General features: G+C 46.0%; 1 protein-coding gene and 1 pseudogene across 1 annotated transcript; both read left to right on the forward strand.

The window, feature by feature from the left end:
• Positions 1–18,439: 18,439 nt before the first annotated feature.
• On the forward strand, positions 18,440–20,143 carry LOC119449189 (uncharacterized). Its single transcript, XM_037712371.2, has one exon. It carries the CDS (start codon positions 18,469–18,471, stop codon positions 19,093–19,095), a length of 627 nt encoding a protein of 208 aa, XP_037568299.1. The 5' UTR covers positions 18,440–18,468; the 3' UTR covers positions 19,096–20,143.
• Positions 20,144–21,318: 1,175 nt separating this feature from the next.
• LOC119449191 (uncharacterized protein K02A2.6-like) lies at positions 21,319–22,524 on the forward strand (annotated as a pseudogene).
• The last annotated feature ends 910 nt before the right edge of the window (positions 22,525–23,434 follow it).

Below are 23,434 nucleotides of genomic sequence, written 5' to 3' on the forward strand. Positions count from 1 at the left end.
ACGAGCCCCCGTTCCTAAAGCGAGCGTCGTAACCACTAGGCTATACAGCCACTTTTTATTTCTTACATGGTATTTATTGCATCATGCATACGCGAGAGAAATACTATCTGGAAAAACGTGCAAACACCAGCCAACACATCTCATATTCATGGCCTAGAAAGGACCTAAAATCTCGTTAAGCACACCCTGCACGCACAAAGCTACAAGTAGCTTTGAACTTAAACAGGTGGGAAGTAACTTTGATCCTAAAAAGGTGGCAACGACTAGCAACGTTACAAGAGATGGTATCAGTCCGGTTAAAACTCTGTCAAGTCATACATGTCATTCAAGTGACCAATCATTTGAGCGTAGTCAAATTTCGACGAAACACCAGGTTGAGTCTTTCTGTCTAACATGCGCGTCTTTCATAAGCTGTGTAGTCCAATTAAGAAAAACATACCAAAAGGAACGTCTTCTCCATGCGGTGCAATCAAGTATCGGATGGTAGGGTGATTTAAAATGAAGTGTTTCTTGAGAGTTCTTTGCAGCACAACCCAAAATAATATTGCGTCTTTACAAATTATGAAGGAATGCTCTATAGTCTCAGGCACATCACAAAGGCGACAATTCACAGTGGATACAAAAATGTATTTTTTGTGCAACAAAGTTTGGAGAGGTAATGTTTCACTGTGTAATTTAAAGAAAAACGTTTTTTTTTACATGGGGATGAAGGCATCTTGCGGACTCGTTTAAGTACGTCATTCCCTCGCAAACTGGAGAATGCAGAACGGTATAGTGGATGTGGGAAAATCATTGATATCGAATCTTTGTATAGTTGTTTTCTGGACACTGTGTAGAGATAATCAGTACAAAATCGAACAATGAGGAACTTCACAGCAAAATATACTTCATACATAAAACCCCACAAACAAGGTCTTTCAGAATATTGGGATGGAACTACCATATTGGGTAATGCATCGACTAAGTTCCCTTGTATGAATGATCCTAGTATTGGGTGTGAAGTATCTCGAAAAAAGAAGAAACGCCAATCAATCTGTCGCACATATAGATGCACTAGGCCAAGTCCGCCAGCACATATAGGGGTATTAAGATATTATCTAGTCTCATAGGCTCAAAGGTAGAGGACCACACAAAAGTAGCAAATTTTCTATGAAATCATTGGATCATTGAGTCAAGGCATAATAAAGTATCTGCAGTACATAAAATATTTTTGTAGCCAGTAACAAGTTACAAGCCGCCGCCCTACCAAATATAGAAAGGCGGTGTGGCGTAAAGGTATCCGCATGGCGTTGAAGTGCCGGTAAACGTTCCCGCCAGAAATGTGCACTAAGCTTATATGCCTCAAAAGGTACACCAAGGTATTTAGGTGGCACGGTTGTTCCATTCTATACCAGTATATTGAGTCGGTGTACATCCCCATAAACCAAACGAAAGACCTGAGCTTATTGACCAATTTATCTGGGCACTAGAAGCCATACCAAATTTTTCAGTCAATGATAGCACCTTGTCAATGTTTGGTTTGTCTCAGCAGAAAAAGGCATGATCATCTGCGTAAACCAATACTTTGAGTTCATTACCCAAAATGTTAAAGCCATGAACGTCACTGCATTTTAGAATGCTTATACACAATGGCTCTAAATAAAGAGCAAATCGAAGTGGTGATAACGGACAACCATGTTTTCCAAAGGAAAGAATAGACACTGGCTCGGATAGATTTCTATTAATAATTATATTGGTATAAAAATTAGTGTAGCACATGCGAACACCGTTGTAAACAACGGAGCCAACATTGACGTGTTCTAAAAATTTGAAAAGGAACACGTGGTTCACTCGGTCCAATGCTTTTGCTAAATGTATCTGAAGCAATGCAAAATGATCACAGTGGGACGAGCAGTACTCAAGAGCTGTTTGGACTAGATGCAAGTTTGTATGGAACGACCTTTGAATCCGCAAATCTGGTGAGGTCCAATATGTAATGCCATTGCATACTGGAGTCGATTAAATACGACTTTTGCATAAATTTTGTAGTCTACATTCGTCAGTGTAATGGGTCTATAGCACTCTACAAACCACAATTTTTCTTTCTCAATGTTTTAGGGATTAAGATAATATGACTTTTGGTAACTGATTGTGGTAGGCAATCTTCATCAAAACTAGCAGTAAATGTATTAAGTAAAACAGGGCTTAAAATAAATTTAAAGGCTGTAAAAATTCTTCGAAGATTCCATCAGGACCTGGTGTTTTGGAAAGCAGTCACTGATCGATGGCAAGTTTTATTTCTTGTTGGATAAAAGGTCCACTAATAACAGAACCATCATCTTCTCAGAGAGGATTAACTAGGGAGACGAAATGTGTGAGAACATCAGGATTTGGCGTGTGAGCTCAGCTGAACAGCGCTGTGTAATATCTTCGAAATTCTTTGATAATCTCTTCCGTTTTTGTCACAAGCACGCCATTTGAATACATACCTCAGATATGCTTTGAATTTGCATGCTGACGCTCATCAAGTAACGCCTGGCACGTTGGTTCTTCCAAGTGCAAGGCACGGGTTGTACGAGTGCGAATGCGAGCACCTCTGTAGCGTTCAGCATCGTATTTTTGAAGATGGCTTTTAACAAGAGTGATTTCATTTATATATGTACCAGGTGTTTCTGATTCCAGCTCATGAAGGTTATAAAGGCTTTTCCCCATCATTCTTTCTTCGCACTTTTTGACATACAACCTGATCGAGCTAATTTCGACTGCTATGTCTCGAATTGCTAGTTCAAACATTTCCCAGGCTGCAAAAGAGGGTAAATTCTTCAAAAAGCAAGATGTTAGCAACGAACGTACACGACATATGAATTCGTTATCGTTAATTAGGCTTACATTAAGCTTCCATAGTTTCCACTTTGGTTTGAAATTAGTGGGACCATTATCACCAAACCAGACAATCACCATGCAGTGATCAGAGAATGAAATAGGCTGCACTTCACATGAAATCCGGCAGTTTAGGAGTGCTCAAGAAACATACATGCGATCCAGACGAGCATGGGAACGGGCTTGGAAATGTGTGTTGGAGTACGAACTCCCAGCACACGACCAGGTATCAATGAGGCCAGCGTTATCAGTGATGCATGTTAGCACTTCAGTCAGTTCTCACGTGGGATAGGAGTTCTGAAGCACTCCTATCCCACCTGATAATTGACTGAGCACGTTCAGATGGATTGCATACACAATTGAAGTCTCCCATGAGAACGACAGGATGATCGCAATCTAGCACGTTAGCCATAGCTTAAAAAACCTTCACTCGATAAGCTTCATAACTGAAAGCATAAACATTCGGTAAACGCCACAGTACACCATGCAACTGAAAATCGCAACTTATGAAGCGGCCTTGGCTGTCGACGTTATAAATGAGATCAGAAAAAGGAAGATTTCGCTTTAGAAACAAAAAAAAAACAACCCGCGGAAAGGCCAACAGAGTGTCATACGCGAACAAAATAATCTGTGAGGAAAGGCTGCAGGGCATTGCCGGTCATCTCATCGCTCTCCAACTTTGTCTCCTGAATGGCGACAAAGTCACAGCGGCCATGAGATAGCAATTGTTGCAGCTGTACCTGTTTCTGTCGAGATCTCAGCCCTCGTAACATTCAAAGTTGCAAGGCTCAGTTGCTGCGACAGTGCCATGGCTACTCACAATTGTGTTAGGTATGTTGCATCGAGTTTGATGAAGCCTCTCGTGAGGTGACACCTGGGCTTCTGGACCTTGATCGTCGTGATCCTCCTATCTTCTTAGATGCTTTACGACGAGGTCCTTTCTAGGAAGAATTGCTGCCTTCCGTCGTCTCCCCTGACCTTGTCTCGCACATCGCACGACGCTTTGCCACTGCACCAGAACCAGGCACACCTGCAGTAGGATGCTCGTTAGGCTGTGGCCCAGCGCTCTGCAGATCAAGCGCAGGCATGGCATAGGCACTCACATCAACGCTTTCTTGCGGAGCAAGTGATGACACGGTAGAGGAACGCACATCAGAACTTTCTTGTGGTGCGAGCGACGACACGATTGAGGCATCCACTACATCTTGCTGAGGACGGTGGGCCGACACTGTCTGCTCAGCTTCAGTGCGGTGGTGCATGACCTTGAAGCGCGGTTGATGTAACTTCAGTTACTTCCTACTTAGGCAACGCTGATGTGCGTTGACCCACATGGGATGTCGTTGATCCGATTGCTCCTTCCGTGGACAAACCTCCTGTTGCGTCGAGGGCTTCCATCGTATCCATGAGATGTTCTTGGACCACCTCATCAGGCGGACGCGTGCCATGCCGGAGCTTATCAGCATACATCAAAGCGCATTCGTCAGCTGAGTGCCCAAATCGGCGACCACGATCACAACGAGGCGTACGACATTGACGGCATACGTGTCCCACTGTATTACAGTGAAGACACAGTGGTGGCCTACCGGGGATTGAAACAAGACCTTGTATGCCACATACTGTCAAAAGATGTGGCACCTCGCTGACAGATACACCATCATTCAATGACAGCACGACGTCCCGGTTCAAAGTCCGCATGTCTTTCATGTCTGCGACTCTCCAATTTTCAAGCTTGATTGACGTAACTTTTCCATATAACTGAAGCGCTTCCCTTATATAGCCATCTTCTAAATTCTTAGGAAGCCATGGGAGCTTCATGTTCACCGCTTTTGGCTCGGGGTCTATCACGATGCAGCGCCGGTTTTTAATTAGCAGTTCTCCATAATTCACACGTGTTGTTTTTGCCACACTAGTTTTGCACGTCACCATCCAAACGTGCAACATCTGAAGCTGTCCGATAGAGCTGATCTCTTTAAGGTCAATGGCGTTACGTAGAGTATCTCTGAAATCTTGGGCACGGTATGGACGTCCAGCAAGCTCAGCATGAAGAAAGACGGAATTCGCAACAAGCTTACCCGTAGGTAGACGGGGACGAACGCTCCGGTAACTATTACTACTGGCTGACGCCTGAATATTACCTGGGCCCAAGGCTGATTGATCCTTTTCGGTGGAGAGCATCAGAAAGCCCAGCCGTTCGAAACGGCGTCTTCTTGTTCAAAATGCATGTCATTTATGGAAACCATATGATTGCCTTCGAGCGTCGTCGTCTTCGTCCACAGCAGGCGCGTTCGTACGTACGCTCGTTCTCTGCGATGATGATAAGTGGTTCTTGAGGGAAAGGGAAAGGTTGGCGCTATCTTCTGCAGCCCTTGAGGGAGCACGGCTCAGCGCCAACGGGGAGGGGTAAGTGGGAGCGAAAGAAGGGATAGACTGGAGTCTGCGAGGTGAAGAGGTTTTGCACGCTATGAGAGCGAGAGAGAGACGCATTCACGGAAGTTGTCTCCTGGAACGCGGTGTCGTCATTGGAACGCAGTGTCGGTGTTGCAAGCTGCGCTATGCAACACGCAGTGACGGCCGTAAATCCGGGACCCGTGAAAAGAAGTTATCATTATCATGAGTTATAAGATGAAAAGTTCGCGCACACTTTCGGAAAATGCTGGGCTACGATCGCCCAGCTTTGCTTCAAGCGTTGCGCGGCCGAGGGTAATTTCTTTTTCATATTGCTCAACAATTTTCTCATTCACACTTTTAATCAAGTTATAATATTTCAGGAGTTGAATAATTAATGCGGAGTAATTATGTAACTACGATGGACCATATCCATGCCATCAATCAGGTAATCGAGAAATCTGCGGAGTACAATCAACCTCTCTATATGGCTTTCATAGATTATGAAAAGGCATTCGATTCAGTAGAGATATCAGCAGTCATAGAGGCATTGCGTAATCAAGGAGTGGAGGAGGCATACGTGAATATCTTGGCAAATATCTACAATGATTCCACAGCTACCTTGGTTCTCCACAAGAAAAGTAGAAAGATACCTATAAAGAAAGGGGTCAGGCAAGGAGACACAATTTCTCCAATGCTATTCACTGCATGCTTAGAAGAAGTATTCAAGCTCTTAGACTGGGAAGGATTTGGAGTGAGGATCGATGGCGAATATCTCAGCAATCTTCGGTTTGCAGATGACATTGTCCTAATGAGCAACAATGGAGAGGAATTACAACAAATGATTGAGGACCTTCATCGAGAAAGTGCAAGAATTGGGTTGAAGATGAATATGCAGAAGACAAAAATAATGTTCAATAGCCTGGCAAGGGAACAAGAATTCAGGATCGCCAGTCAGCCTCTAGAATCTGTAAAGGAATATGTTTATCTAGGTCAATTACTCACAGGGGACCCTGATCATGAGAAAGAAATTTACAGAAGAATAAAACTAGGTTGGAGTGCATACGGCAGGCATTGCCAAATCCTGACTGGGAGCTTACCACTGTCGTTGAAAAGAAAAGTGTACAATCATTGTATTCTACCGGTGCTAACATACGGGGCGGAAACTTGGAGGTTAACAAAGAAGCTCGAGAACAAGTTAAGGGCCGCACAAAGAGCAATGGAACGAAAAATCTTAGGAGTAACGTTAAGAGACAGGAAGAGAGCGGTGTGGATCAGAGAACAAACGGGGGTAGACGATATTCTAGTTGACATTAAGCGGAAGAAATGGAGCTGGGCAGGCCATGTAATGCGTAGGATGGATAACCGGTGGACCATTAGGGTTACAGAATGGATACCAAGAGAAGGGAAGCGCAGTCGAGGACGGCAGAAAGTCAGGTGGGATGATGAGGTTAGGAAATTCGCAGGCGCAAGTTGGAATACGCTAGCGCAAGACAGGGGTAATTGGAGATCGCAGGGAGAGGCCTTCGTCCTGCAGTGGACATAAATATAGGCTGATGATGATGATGATGATGATGATGATGAATTATGTAACTAGGCGGACGGCAAACCACATCACCTTGGGTCTGTCCAGCTGCGTGGCATTTGCATATTGTTAAATCTTGGTGCATGACAGTTTAGACACCCAGTATAAACACAAGTTATGGAACGACCAAACATGCAGAAATTATGTTGTTCATGTCTGCATCTTCAACGTATAACATGAGTTTGAGTAAATTACATATGAACTAACATTGGTAGGGCATTCACGTTCGACGTGTATTCATTCCGCTTCTAAAATCGCTTTCTACGGAGTTAAGAAAAACGTTTTTGTTAAGAGGAAGCTTTAACTCGGAAGCTATATTCAAATACATGGGAACAGAGAAGTAAGTTTTCTCACCAACCACTTCACCGAATTTAAGACGTTTGTGGCATTAAAAAGATAAAGTTATAATCTAGTGCCTTGATGAAGCGCATATTTTGTTTATGTCGTTAATGGTTTACAAAAATTCATCAATTATTCAAATACGAAACAAAAAGAAAAGTATGTTACAGCAGTAGAACGCAGCAATAACACACGATATCAATATCTTAAAAGCTGCACACATCTGAAGTGGACCAAATTGATGTATAGTACACAACTCTGAAATATGGCACTAATTTGTGAGTATGTAGGGCTTTTTCGCAACACCATGGCAAACATTGTAAAAAGTTTAACGTAAGCTGTAAACTTACACAGAAAATTGGCACTCTTAAGATGCTCGAACAGATACAGTTTGCAGAACTACTATATCTGTTTTTGGTGCACAGGTACGGATTTGTAAACTTCGTGCATCAATTTCTTCAAGACTTACGAAATTTCGCAAATTTCTTCTTAAACATTCCAGGCCCTAAATCATGATTCTGCTTGCTGTAGTCACTAGAACTTATATTTCTCTCTCAAATGCAATACATTTCACAGAAATCGCCACAAGGGCTATCTCGTCCAAGCATTTCTGTGTTTTATGTGTATTTCAATACATGTAATACACGCAATAAAATTGTAGTTGACCTCGAGTTTGCCTTTAACTATTTTACGATCGATCTCTCAGTTGGTCGTTCTTTCACTCCCATTAAAGATGTGGTCCAGCTTCCACGTAATTCGGCACGCATGTACAATCATTTCCTTGCTTTATGTCGTGCTCGTTCGCTTCCGCTTACCCTTATACAAATACAAATGGAGAATGGCATGGGTATGCACTTAGCAGGAAGCACTGCCGTGTCAACAGTACGGTGAATTGAGTAGAAAACAGACCGTTCCGGCAAGGCACTCATGCAATGCAGTAGCATAGAGTGCCTGCGTTACGCAAAACAATAATTACAGATTACTTGCAAAAGTAAACCACACGAAAAAGTTGTCTGTTCGAGTGTGGTGCATCTAAGGTACATTTTATTTTATAATCATAGATAATTATACATTTCAAAGGAACTTCGGGACTCCGACGCAGGTTGCTGTGCTGGCAGTTCCTTGGCAGTGGATATGAAACACAATGCGGCGTGCCGGTCTTCTCCGACGGTTTCGGCCGCATGAAAAGCATTGCAGAAATGCTTTTGGATGAGTCACTTGTAAAATACGGATTTTTTAAAGCAAAGACATGAGGGGTAAACAAGCTAGGTGAACTTCGCAAAGGAAGAAACTTGCTGTAAGAGACCCGGAAAAGTGGTGGGTTCCGGATTGAAGTCGTCCCCTTGACGTTAATATAAATCCGCGAGCGCTTTGCATTTCGTTTGCAATGCGGCCGCTGTGGCCATGATACGTACCCGAGATCTTGTGCCGAGCAGTTGGATGCCACGTTCACTGAGCCACCGCGGCGAGGTAAAATAGAGAAGAGCCTGCAGTATACTTATTTGGGTGTGACAGATGGCGAGCTAATCGTGCGTAGTTCATTGGACTTTGCAACAAAGGGATATAAAAAAATTACGCGGGTGCAACACACATCCTGTAATTTATATAAGTATACTGTAATCAAGTGGAAGCGATCCAGCGCGTTTCAGATGTTGCTGAGCACGTTGTAGTCTATGCATAGCGAAAACAATCACATGTTGAGCGTCAGTACCACTCCAACGAGCTGGCATGCTTAGCCGTGGTGTGGACCGTTGATGACAAATTGAGACACTATCTGCGTGGCTATCAGTTTACGGTTGTAACAGATAATACGGCGATTTCATTGGTTGTTCGCAAAGCAATATTTTAATCACATAATCGTTCACTAGATAATATGACTGCAATATTATATTTAAACTGTAACATTAAATTTATTTCTTTGTTGAAAAGTTAGGTACAGAAGCACACTTCCAATATATTTATGAACCTTAGAAATTCCGATTCCTCGTTATAAAGCGTGAGGAAAGCGTTGCACTTAGCCATGAACAGTCATAGAAATACTATGAGCTATATGGCGCTGTCGGTCTCCGGACGCTTTCGTAAAGCGAAATAAGGCTGCGAAACAAAACTTCGCTTCTGTTCGGTATGCGCTTATTCCCCGACATGTTAATATGGCATTGTCTAGTAAAAATATCTCCCTTGCGCAATTTCCGTCGCGCTTCTGCCCATTTAACTTCTATTACGCTTGCGTAGTCTTGCTATTCTAAATGTGGGTTCCTTGATTAGGCCGGCAGTGTGTGAAAATATTTCGTAACACTACCTCAGAAGAACTGAAAGCAGCTTTTACAGTGTAACGCTGTCGCTGTCTATAAGGTGATAGTTTTTTTATGATAAGATAATAAGCCATCATGCATACCCGCATCGTTTGGCGCTCTTCGTCTGCATAGCTACAAATTCCTGCTTATAGATAGGTTCCATAGGCAGACGCATACTGTAGTCTATGCATTCTTTCTGCGTACGTGCCCCTACACTGTAGAATGTATTCAGAAACTCCGTCCTTTTGAGAAACTGCATCGTCGTTCCAGGCATGAAAGAATGTGCTTTGAGCTCAGGAGAAGGGCAGAAGCAAATTACTGCCGCATTGCATATTCGTCCCTGATATCCCAGGGACTGATTTCGGCTGCATCTTCTATTATCCTTGATCGTCATATCTTTTTTTGTCTCCACCCCCAACCTCTCCACTCACTTTTCCTTCCATTCGTTTGTTCTCGCCTGACACGTACGCCACGAGGTTTGCTCCGCGAACCTAACTGCGATCATCTCTCCTCTCCTCGTCCTCGTTTTTTCTTGGCAGACCGCTCCATTCTAATTCTTGCTTCTCTTCCTCTCTTTTTTTTCTCGACTACTGCCTCCGAGACTCAGCGACATTTTCCGAGCCTTGATGGCTGCTGCCGCAGTCGCCTCGGCCTCCGTCGGTCTTCGTGTCTGCTTATGCGGGGTGTGTTAGGGACACTATTTTGTGCGTGTTCAGAAATAGACCCGCTGCCTCCCCCTCGAGACTACATCAAGTTCTACCGGAAATATTTCGTGCGTTGCAACGAGCTCTTTGCAGGCGTCATGCTATGATTTCCACGAAAAAAAAAACATATCTGTTTGTAGGTGTTGGTTGGTGTAGGGAGTAATGCCAAAAATTCGTGAAGCAAGAAGAGCAGGGAATGAGCATGCCATTCAGCACGGATATGTCACTCGATGATGTAGTGACCTTTCCCAAGTATGTACGAAATAATTGATTTCGACTACACTCGACCATATACTTCATTGATCTGCAGGGTGTCAGTATTTGGTTAAACCAACACTGGTAGTGCGACTTATGCAATAGCTACGTACGAAACGCAAGTGTTGGGTAACATTTACAACCTGATTCTACTCAAGTCTTCTTTTCGGTGTAATACTCGGCTGGTACTTCTTCTTTGAAGTCGCTACATGTGATGGCTTTATTTATTTATTTATTTATTTATTTATTTATTTATTTATTTATTTATTTATTTATTTATTTATTTTTATATGTATTTGTTTGTTTGTTTGTTTGTTTGTTGTGCGTAAAGTGGGCTGGAAAGCCTGGGTTACTGATACCTCTAGTCTAGACGCAGTTATAACACAAAGGGTTTGAACTCGGTCCACAAATTACAGTCTGATTTTTGTGGAGAAATCTTTTATAGTTCTTTGTGACGCCGGTGTTCAACTATGGTGTTAGCCTAGGCATGTGTGACCCCGTATTTCACACATGCCTCCTTGTTATGAGCATCAGTTACGGTTGATAACGGCTCTTCTTGATACGGAAGCAAAGTAGATTGCCTGTACTGTACTTTCACAGGTTTGTTAGGCGTAATATTATTCAGTTTATGTTAAGTTTTTCCTATTCTCAAGGTTCCTAATTTAGCCCTAGCTCGCAGTAAAAACGTTTGTAGTGAGCGTTGTAGTGAAGAACCAGAAGCACTTCAGAGGTGTGAGAGAATTATTTAATTACTTATCGTGTGAAGTTGTGTCAAGAAAGGCGAGCAACGCTCAAATCGCAGTGATAGCGATATGAGCGACAATCGCAATGAGCACGGTAGTCTTTCACAGAATATAATCTCGCGAATCGAGTTCGTTTGCTATTTATACATGTCTCGATGTACCTTGCAGATAACTGCGCTCGCGTACATTTAAGAACGTAGAACACTATTCACGACGCTTGCCGACATTTTCCGATACGCCTCGTTCACAATAAAATGGGCGATAACCGTTAAGAAACTTCGGGTGGTGTTTGGATTAGTACAGTTTGGATTAGGTACCATTCCTGCTGTTTGGATTAGTACAGGACGCCATTTAGCATGTGCAATGAACTAATCAAAATAAAATAAACTGTTGACTTGGCGAACGTGGTCACCACCATCCTTAACTATTAGGCAACAGAACGATTTCCCTCCACCTGCCCATGATGCAGACTCTGTGAACATATCATTTCAAATTACACTAGTGAACACCTTCAGGGGCGTGAAGTCCTTCCACCGTTTCAACATGGCTGTCGCTAAGACCTATCTACAACAACCCAGCTTATTTCTACTGTTCATGCCTTCGCGTCTGTCATCGATAAAGGTGGGCAAATGGACGTCATTTCTCTTGATAAAAAAAGCAGTCGACGTATATTCTTATCCCTGCGTAATCACTAAGATTAACGACATTGAATTTCCAGATACTTCGGTGAAATGGATCCGCTCTTATCTGGAAATACAGACGCAGTTTGTTGATATTAGATGTCAATACTCTGATACCGTATCTGTGAATTCTGATGTCCCGCAAGGCAGGTACCGCTGATTTTTGTTTTTGGTATTGATTTATTATTGCGATAGCAATTATATGGACACTTCTACCGGATTTCTGCCGTCGCCGTCGTCGTCGCCGTCGCCGTGAGGTTCCCTATAGATAAAATCTTCGCCGCGCGCAGTATGCCCGAGCGGAAGCGTGCGGGGACGCGCGCTATCACGGAGAGCGAACGCACTCAATCTCCCACGCGCAAACAAGGAAGCGGAAAGCCAGCGCCGGAGGGAGCAGGGGGGGGGGGGGGGCACTTCTTTGCCAACAACCGCGCTCGTCACTCGTCCGAACAGTCTCTTATCTCTCCCACGCGCACGCAAGGAAGCGGGAAGCCAGCGCCGGAGGGAGCGCGGGGGGGGGGGGGGGGCACTTCTACGCTGCCAACAACCGCGCTCGTCGCTCGTCCGCACCGTCTCTTATCTCCCCACGGCTCTGACCTTTATGCGCCGTGCATTCGCCGCTCAATTTCCGTTGAAGCAATAGACCGCACGTACCTTCGCCCCTGCGGCGTTTGCGCTTGCTGCCAGCGTTTTGACAGTCGTTGTCTGCGGTCATTCAGTGTGATCTATTCATGTTTGTTTGTGCGCGCTCGTTTGTTTGTGCACGCTCATACCACGCTTGTTCATTCAGTTAGTAATAGTCGGGCCACATTTTCCAACGCACGCTACACATGCAATGCTGCCCGGGTCGGCAGTGCAGCGCTACAGGTGTGTCCCTTCGCACGCGCATACCACGGGAAGCGCTTCTCATCAACACCACCGTTTCACACGCGCCTCCTCGTGGTCATCGAGAGTCTCTTCATGTCGGTCTACTTACGCCACAGCACACCTGCTTACTTAATCAGCTCATGTTTACTACAATTCATATTGCTACCAAAGCCGCTCACCTTACTTCGTATGACATTGCTGTGTTGCTAACGCATTCATTGCTTCGCCCTTAGGGCGAAACTGTGACATTTTTTTGAATGTCCGAAGGATGAGAGTGTCAGTATTCGTTTGTTGGCAGAGTAGTCCCGATTGTTCAAACCAATTACCTATAGAAATTACCAACTTGTTTTATATGAATCTGTTAACGCTGTGCCGAAGTGGTGCGATGACTGAAAAGTGAAGGTAAATAATGAAACGTACTGGTAATCAAGCGGAACCTTCTTGAGTACGTTTATTCAATTGATGATATTTCCCTCATCCACACTGAAACTTTTATAAATCCATTGGTGTTACTTTCAAAATTCGTGATCTTGGTAATATTGATCGCATATGCATTTCTGCGCTTCAGAAATTATGAGTAATTCACACAAGCTAAGAGTAATAACACACTCATACGTGTCAGCTAGAATATGCTTGTGTTGCTGGAACCCTTTTACTAAAGCGGACATCGAGGAACTCGAAAACAATCAGACTTGCGGTTACATTTGCATATATTCCCGTAAAGGTTATCCACGTGGACCAATAACAGAAAATGACGTGCCGTTTTTTTTAAATCTCGAAGGAAATGAACTAGAATGACATTTCTATATAATTTGTGAAATTATCTTTGGAAATATATTCCTACCGCCTACTTACATCCTTCGTCAATGAGCCCTACAAGACACCAACATACTTGCAGGTTAACTCCAATTTTTGCACATACTAATTCCTTCAAATACTCCTTTTTCCCATGACCAATACGTCACTGGAACTCATTGCTTTATTGCGTAATCAATACGGACGACATACTTCGCTTACTTGAGCAATTTTACAGCACTTAACGATTATCTCCTTCAATTTTGCAGTTTGCTGTGCACTGTACTTTGCAGAAAATATCAGTTTCCTGTGATTGTGTAACATCATGTGAGGAATTTCAAAGCATTTAAAAATCTTTTAACGTTGCGTTCTATTTTACTGCTCCACCGTTTGCATTAAAGAATTCATTAGTATGTACAAGCATGGTGGTGGCGTGGAGCAGAGGTAGAATACCCGGCCTCAAATCTGAAGGTCGTAAGTTCGAATCCTACTCCAGTCCACCACATTTTTCAGGCATGGAGTGGTGCCTGACACCGGCAAGAAAAAATATATTGCCGAGGGGTAGTGGGGCTATACTAGTTCAGGTGCAACCAAACTAGGAAGGCCCACTAAGCTTCATCAACGTCACTCCCTCACCAGAACAGGAATTGGCCTCCCTGGTGCAGTATTCGGCCACTACCTCCCTCATGACTGCGACAATTAACCCATGGCCCTCAGTCCCCAGTGGCTGCCTGACCTGATGGCTGCCTGACCTGACCAAGGCGGCGGTCATACCTGCTACGCGGCAGAGGGTGCTAAGAATCTCGGGGTCCGGGCAGGCCGCCAATGGAAATTGAACCTGGCAACGTTCATACCATGTCGAGTGAGGCTAGCTTAGCAGGGCTACTTGAAGAATTATTAGGTAATGCCTGGGATATTATTCGCCTTAGTGAGGTTAGAAGAACTGATGCTTATGCAGTGCTGACTCATGACCACGACCTCTGCTACAGAGGTCTTCCAGACAACAGAGAATTCGGAGTAGGTTTTCTAGTCCTTAACAACATAGCGGGAAACATTGATGAAGTCTAAAGCATTAATGAGACGGTAGCAGTCGTCGTAATTAACCTGAATAGGCGTTACAAAATGAAGGTAGTACAAGCCTACGCCCCAACCTCTAGTCACGATGATGAAGAAATAGAACAGTTTTATGAAGACGTTGAATTAGCAATGAGAAAGGTGCAAACTCGGTATACTGTAATCATGGGTGACTTCAATGCAAAAGTGGGAAAAAAGCAGGTTGGTGAGCAAGCGATTGGCAACTACGGCATCGATTCTAGAAATGCAAGAGGAGAGATGTTAGTAGAATTCTCGGAAAGGAATAGGCTCCGAATAATGAATACCTTCTTCAGGAAGCGCAGCAACAGGAAGTGGACCTGGAAAAGCCCTAATGGAGAAACAAGGAATGAAATAGATCTCATACTCTCTGCCGATCCAGGCATAGTGCAGGATGTAGAAGTGCTAGGTAAGGTAAAGTGCAGTGACCATAGGTTAATGAGGTCTAGGATTTCTTTCAACTTGAAGAGAGAAAGAGTGAAATTAGTCAAGAGGAAACACGCCAACCTAGAGGCAGTAAGGGTAAGAGCAGACAAATTCAGGCTGGTGCTCGCAAACAAATATGCAGCTTTAGAAAATGAAGATAAAGGCAACATAGGTGTAATGAATGAAACCGTAACTACGTTGATCTCAGAAGCAGCAATTGAAGTGGGAGGTAAAGCACCAAGGCAACCAGTAGGTAAGCTCTCCCAAGAAACAAAGGACCTAATAAAGAAACGACAAAACATGAAAGTGTCAAACTCAAGAGATCAGATAGAATTCGCTGAACTGTCAAAACTGATCAACAAGAAGAAAGTAAGGGATATTCGAAATTATAACGTGGGACAAATTGAGGAAGCCGTAAAATATGGACGCAGCATTAAATCAGTAAAAAGAAAGCTTGGCATAGGACAAGGCAAGATGTATGCACTGAAAGTAAGCATGGTAATATCATCAGCAATTTCGGTGACATAATAATGGCAGCGGAATAATTCTATACTGACCTGTACAGTACCCAAGACAGCCAAGCTACTTTCATTCAAAATAGTAATGAACCGGATACAAAGGCTCCTTCCATAACTCACGATGAAGTTAGAAGGGCCTTGAAAGACATGACCAGGGGAAAAGCTGCTGGAGAAGATGGAATAACAGTCGATTTAATCAAGGATGGAGGAGATATCATAATTGAAAAGCTTGCGACGCTTTATACGCAATGCCTCACAACTTCAAGTGTACCAGAGAGCTGGAAGAACGCCAACATTATACTAATCCATAAGAAGGGAGACGTTAAAGAATTGGAGAATTATAGACCCATTAGCTTGCTTTCAGTCTTGTATAAAAATGTCACAGTTTCGCCCTAAGGGCGAAGCAATGAATGCGATAGCAACACAGCAATGTCATACGAAGTAAGGTGAGCGGCTTTGGTATCAATATGAATTGTAGTAAACATGAGCTGATTAAGTAAGCAGGTGTGCTGTGGCGTAAGTAGACCGACATGAAGAGAGACTCGATGACCACGAGGAGGCGCGTGTGAAACGGTGGTGCTGATGAGAAGCGCTTCCCGTGGGCAGCGCGTGCGACGGGACACACCTGTAGCGCTGCACTGCCGACCCGGGCAGCATTGCATGTGTAGCGTGCGTTGGAAAATGTGGCCCGACTATTACTAACTGATTGAACAAGCATGGTGTGAGCGCGCACAAACATGAATAGACCACACTGAATGACTGCAGACAACGACTGTCAAAAGGCTGGCAGCAAGCGCATACCGCAGCGGGCGAAGGTACGTGCGGTCTATCGCTTCAACGGAAACTGAGCGGCGAATGCACGGCGCATAAAGGTCAGAGCCGTTTGGAGATAAGAGACGGTGCGGACGAGCGACGAGCGCGGTTGTTGGCAGCGTAGAAGTGCCCCCCCCTCCCCCCCCTGCGCTTCCCTCCGGCGCTGGCTTCCCGCTTCCTTGCTTGCACGTGGGAGAGATAAGAGACTGTTCGGACGAGCGACGAGCGCGGTTGTTGGCAGAGAAGTGCCTCCCCCCCCCTGCTCCCTCCGGCGCTGGCTTTCCGCTTCCTCGCTTGCGCGTGGGAGATTGAGTGCGTTCGCTCTCCGTGATAGCGCGCGTCCCCGCACGCTTCCGCTCGGGCATACGGCGCGCGGCGAAGATTTTATCTATAGGGAACCTCACGGCGATGGCGATGGCGACGGCGACGACGACGGCGACGGCAGAAATCCGGTAGAAGTGTCCATATAATTGCTATCGCAATAAAATATTCACCAAGATAATTTCCTAATAGAATCAGGGCAACACTTGACTTCACCCAACCAAGAGAACAGGCTGGCTTCAGGAAGGGATATTCTACAATGAATAATCTCCATGTCATCAATCAGGTAATCGAGATATCTGCGGAGTGCAATCAACCTCTCTATACGGCTTTCATAGCTTATGAAAATGCATTTGATTCAGTAGAGATACCAGCAGTCATAGAGGCATTGCGTAATCAAGGAGTACAAGAGGCATAAGTGAATATCTTAGCAAATATCTACAAGGATTATCTACAAAGCTACCTTGGTTCTCCACAAGAAAAGTAGAAAGTTAGCTATCAAGAAAGGGGCCAGGCAAGGAGACACAATCTCTCCAATGTTATTCACTGCATGCTTAGAAGAAGTATTCAAGCTCTTAGACTGGGAAGGCTTAGGAGTGAGGATCAACGGCGAATATCTCAGCAACCTTCGGTTTGCAGATGACATTGTCCTATTCAGCAACAATGGAGACGAATTACAGCAAATGATTGAGGACCTTAATCGAGAAAGTGTAAGAATTGGGTTGACGATGAATGTGCAGAAGACAAAGATAATGTTCAATAGCCTGGAAAGGGAACAAGAATTCAGGATCGCCAGTCAGTCTCTAGAGTTGGTAAAGGAGTATGTTTATCTAGGTCAATTACTCACAGGGAACCCTGATCATGAGAAAGAAATTCACAGACGAATAAAATTGGGTTGGAGTGCATACGGCAGGCATTGCCGAATCCTGTCTGGGAGCTTACCACTGTCGTTGAAAAGAAAAGTTTACAATCATTGCATTCTACCGGTGCTATCATATGGGGCAGAAACTTGGAGGTTAACAAAGAAGCTCGAGAACAAGTTAAGAACCGCAAAAAGACCAATGGAACGAAAAATCTTAGGAGTAACGTTAAGAGACAGGAAGAGAGAGGTGTGGATCAGAGAACAAACGGGGATAGCCGATATTCTAGTTGACATTAAAAGCGGAAAAAATGGAGCTGCGCAGGCCATGTAATGCGTAGGATGGATAACCGGTTGACCATTAGAGTTACAGAACGGATACCAAGAGAAGGGAAATAATGTAGAGGTCAGCAGAAAACTAGGTGGGGTGATCAAGTTAGGAAAATTGCAGGCGCAAGTCGGAATCAGCTCGCGCAAGACAGGGGAAATTGGAGATCGATGGGAGATCCCTTCGTCTTGCAGTGTACATGAATATAGGCTGATGATGATAGTTATCAACAAGTACAGCTTTGCTGGTCTTCGATCTTCACATAATGAAAGTGTTGTGTTATCGTGTTTGTGCATCGTGGTGCTGACGCAGACGCACTTCGCTATCCGCGGTGACCCGGACTCGGACTGTTGGGCTTTGTGACGTCAATGCTTGGTGTGATAGTGGCTCGAGCATGTATATAAGCAACCGCCTTGTTTCTTCCGGCGGTTGTTAGATCGTTAGTTGTGTGACCAAATAAACATGTGTTGCACTTAGCACCGTGTGATGCCTGCCGGCTTCACCCCTGCGTAGGCGAAGATATAATAGTGGCGACGAGGATGGGATCCGTGTGAATCCGCACGGCCGACCGACGCCAGGCACTTTTGGGAGCGGAAGACTTCAACATGGCAGCGGCTGGCAAGTTCGAACCCTTCCTCGAGGACGGAGACGAGGATTTCGAATCGTACATCGAGCGGTTCGAGCACTTCCTTCGGGCGACCCAGGTGAGCGACAACCTCAAAGTTTCGGTGTTGATTACCGCTATTGGGAAGAAAACCTATCGCACGCTTAAAAATCTACTAGCTCCCACGAAGCCCGAGGAGAAAGAATATGCGCAACTAATTCAAGCCCTCAAGAAGCATTATGCTCCGGAACCCATGGTCATAGCGGAACGTTTCCGATTCAACCGCCGGATTCAGCAGGACACAGAACCGGTGGCGGGCTTTGCGTTGGAATTGAAGAGTATGGCTGCCTCCTGCAATTTCGGGGTATTTGTGGATGAAGCTTTGCGGGACCGTTTCGTGGCCGGGCTGAAAGACGAGATAACGCAAGCAGAGCTTCTGAAGAGGGCCACACTGACGTTTGCAGAGGCGTGCGAACTAGCTCGAAGTATTGAACTAGCCCGTTCCGAGACGAAGAAATTCCAGCCGGAGGGGCAAGAACTGGGTGTCCACGCCGTACAACGACAAACTCTGAGTTCAAGGTCGGGACAGCCGCGGGGAGACTACATGGAAACCAGAGCAGCGAAATAAACAACCGGTTGGGCTTGTTACCGCTGCGGAGCCACCTCCCACACCGACGAAAGGTGCCCGTTCAGGAAATACCGCTGCCGCGCCTGCAAACGAGTGGGCCACTTGGCAAGAGTGTGCCGGTCGTCCGGCAGCACAGCGCACTATGCGGAGGACAGTAGTGGTGAGGACAATCTTTTGCTGCAGAATGTATTTTCGTGTAACGAGAGTGTCCGAAACTATACTGTAAACCTACGGGTCGGGGGTCGTAATGTGCCGATGCAGATAGATACGGGCGCGTCTGTTTCTATCATCCCCGAGACTCTCTATCAGCGACACTGGGCCGGGCGACCGTTGTTGCCGTGTAGCATAAAGCTAAAAGCCTATGGGGGAACGCCGTTAGCGGTTCTGGGCAAGCTGATGATGCCGGTAGAGCACAACAACCAGACAGCGACACTGCCTCTGATCGTTGTCCGTACGTTGCAAAAGAGTGAGACTGCGTTGCTAGGGCGAGACTGGTTGGAATCTCTTAAATTGGATTGGTTGAGTGTGGGTAGGGTGGCGATCGATCGAGTAGCTAGCTTGCTTGAAAGGTTCTCGGAAGTGTTTGAACCAGAGCTCGGACAGATAACGGATTGTCAAGTAAGCTTGTTGCTGAAGGATGGCACAACACCGGTCTTTTGTAAACCTCGACCGGTGCCCTTCGCACTCCGAGATCCCGTTTCCCAACAATTGAGGGCCTGGCAGAACGCAGGGGTGATTGTTCCCGTCCTAAAAAGCGACTGGGCCACGCCGCTGGTGGTGGTTCCAAAAGGAGACAAAACGGTCAGGATTTGCGGAGACTACAGAATGACGGTGAATCCCTGCTTGCGCACCGATCATTATCCGCTGCCAGTCATGGAAGATTTGTTTGTAGCCTTGCATGGGTGCAAATATTTCACTGTGCTGGACCTTTCAACCGCATATCAGCAGCTGCAGTTGCACCCTGACTCGCAGTCTTTGCTCACGATAAATACGCACATGGGGCTGTTTAAGTTTACGCGCCTACCGTATGGGATAACCAGTGCACCCTCGATATTTCAGGCAGTCATGGACGGTGTTCTAGGAGGCCTAGATAGAGTCGCCTGCTACCTGGATGATGTGTTGATTGCCGGGGAAAGTTTTGAGGAGAGTTGGAAAAAGGTGGAAAGCGTGCTGACAAGGTTCAAGGAACGAGGCATTAAACTGCGCAAAGAAAAGTGCAAGTTTTTCCAAACATCGGTGGCGTATCTGGGTCACGTGCTGGACGCAAATGGCATTCGGCCATCCGATGATAAGGTGCGCGCTATCAAAGACGCGCTGACACCCAAGAACAAACAGGAGCTTCGAGCATATTTGGGCATGCTCAATTTTTATGCCAAATTCATTCCGAACATGTCAGCAGAGCTGAAACCATTGTACGAGTTGTTGGGCGAAAATGTTATGTGGAAATGGACGGACAGGGTGGCGGATACCTTTAAGAGATCTAAGGATTGGCTTATGCATCCCAGAGTACTAACATACTACAATCCGGATCAGGAACTGGGTATGGTATGCGACGCCTCGGCATATGGACTAGGGGCGATCTTATTCCATAAAATCGCGGGGGTCGAAAGACCGATAGCGTTCGCATCGAGGACACTAAGTCAGGCAGAGCAGGGCTACGCCCACCTGGAGAAAGAGGCTCTTGCAGTGATTTTCGGTCTAAAGAAGTTCCACAAATTTTTGTTTGGTCGAAAATTTTCCGTTTATTCAGATCACCAACCCCTGGTTGGAATTTTCGGGCATGGCAAGCCAATCCCTACAATGGCAGCAGCACGGATACAGCGGTGGGCCTTAATCCTTGCAGCGTATGACTACCGATGGGTCTACCGAAAGGCAAGCGAAATCCAAAATGCCGATGCCCTTTCACGGCTACCGCTCCGAGACAAAGCAGAGGAGTCAGAGGGTGTTTATTTCTTTTCGGTGCTAGACGAGGCTCCATTGTCTGCAAGGGAAATCAGATCGGAAACGCGTAAAGATCTATTGCTGTCCAAAGTGTTGTTTTTTACGCAGAACGGGTGGCCTGCGCATGTGTCGGACGACCATCTTTCACCATACTTCGTTCGCCGTAACGAACTGTCGGTAGACCAAGAGTGCGTAACATGGGGCAATCGCGTGGTTATACCCACTTCGTTGCGACACAAGGTTCTATAAATGCTGCACGAAGGTCATCCAGGGATGACTCGAATGAAAATGCTGTCAAGGAGTCATGTCTGGTGGCCTCGCTTAACGCTAGACATAGAGCAAGCGGTGAAAGAGTGCATCACTTGTCAGTTGTCACAGAATGCGGCAGCTAGAGTACCACTCATGTCATGGGGCTGGCCAACGCGTAGATGACAGCGAGTTCATCTAGATTTTGCGCAAAGGGACCAGCATTTCTTTTTGGTCTTAATGGAAGCTCATTCGAAGTGGGTTGAGGTGTTTGTCATGACAGCAACAACAAGCGAAAAGACGGTAGAGAAATTGCGAGGTGTTTTTGCGGCCTACGGACTACCCGAGGAGATCGTGACCGACAACGGGCCCCAATTCACATCGCAGCACTTCGGAACATTCCTGAGCAGGAATGGAATTCGTCATTCCAAATCTCCTCCCTATCACCCAGCTTCGAATGGTAGCGCCGAACGGTGCGTTCAGACCGTCAAGAAGGACTTGTTTAAACAGATACCAGACGAAGAAAGAAAAGGAGACAAGAAGTCCATACAACATCGCATAGACCAATTTCTCTTCAGTTATCGCAACACCCCGTCCAGCACCACTGGTGAGACCCCGGCCCAGATCTTCTTGTCGTGGCAGCCAAGAACCAGGCTGAGTCTGCTGCACCCTGAAATGGAACAACGCATGCGCGAAAGGGGAGAGCAGGCGAAGCTCCACGCAGACCAGAAACGAGGGCCATGGAGAGACTTTAGGGAAGGCGATCAGGTTTTGGTAAAAGGACTCCGCCCGGACGACGACAAATGGCTGTTGGGTACAATTGCTCAGCGGTGCAGCGCATGCACGTACATTGTTCGCGTCGGAGACGAGGACCGATACGTTCACGCTGATAACCTGCGACTGCGTACATTTCAGGAGAACCGGAGCTGGCTTAAGGCGGCGGGAACAGTACTGGACGGGCCGAGAGTGGAAAACAAGGGTCCGCTCTCTAGGGACACTAGAGAGCCCACCTCGACCAGCACGCCTACTCGGCTCAACGACCAGGACCCACCAGCATCGAACTTGACGTCACCAGCAGTTGAATCGGCAGGGCCTTCTACCGAGCCTTCTCCGGGCCTTCTACACGACAGCGGTCCGACGCTCGACAGTGGTCCCCATAACGGCGACCCCTCGGGACAATCAACACCGCAGCTTCGACGTTCTACCCGGTTGAGGCGACCGCCAGACCGGTACGTGCCGTGAGACGGAAACCTCGTGAGGGGAGAGGAGTGTTGTGTTATCGTGTTTGTGCATCGTGGTGCTGACGCAGACGCACTTCGCTATCCGCGGTGACCCGGACTCGGACTGATGGGCTTTGTGACGTCAATGCTTGGTGTGATAGTGGCTCGAGCATGTATATAAGCAACCGCCTTGTTTCTTCCGGGGGTTGTTAGATCGTTAGTTGTGTGACCAAATAAACATGTGTTGCACTTAGCACCGTGTGCTGCCTGCCGGCTTCACCCCTGCGTAGGCGAAGATATAATTTTTTTCTCTGATTTTTTTTTCTTAACAGGCGAAGACTGCCCCATTCTGAAAGGAATTGAAGATCGCTGCCCGCCGATCACTCTGGGCATCGGCTACTCTCAGCTGCCGGGGAGAGTGGAATAATTTGCGCATAATCAATATTTCTACGTGGCTGTATAATGTTGTCGAGCCCTTTCGGCACGTATACGACATCGCTCTTCCAACACTTCATCTCTGAGGATCCGTTGTAGCGGCATTTTTATCCGTGAGTTGCACGCCGCTGCGATTTTCGACCAGCCACCGCTCGCCAAGGGAAGCGGGCCCATCGCAGACGCACGCACCACCCTTCTCATTCGGTTATCTACTTTCACTGCTCTAGCTCGGCCCCACCGAAACCTTCTCGACTTCTGCGTGTTCCTCACCAATTGTCAGTCAATTAGATAACGACAAGCTGTCAAGGTAGGAAATGCTATTTGCTACGAAAGCAAGTGAAGCTGACTTCATGTAAACGAGGGGGGCGTTTCATTGGGCTCTTCAAGCAACAATCCGGGCCACCTCCCGACGCTTGCGTCGGCGGTTACGTGAATCTGACGTCACGAGTTTGGAATAAAAACTGATTGGAATAGTTTTAAGTCATACGGAAAGAAAT

The sequence above is a fragment of the Dermacentor silvarum genome, chromosome 4, assembly GCF_013339745.2.
Source record: "Dermacentor silvarum isolate Dsil-2018 chromosome 4, BIME_Dsil_1.4, whole genome shotgun sequence".
Classification (NCBI taxonomy): Eukaryota; Metazoa; Arthropoda; class Arachnida; order Ixodida; family Ixodidae; genus Dermacentor; species Dermacentor silvarum.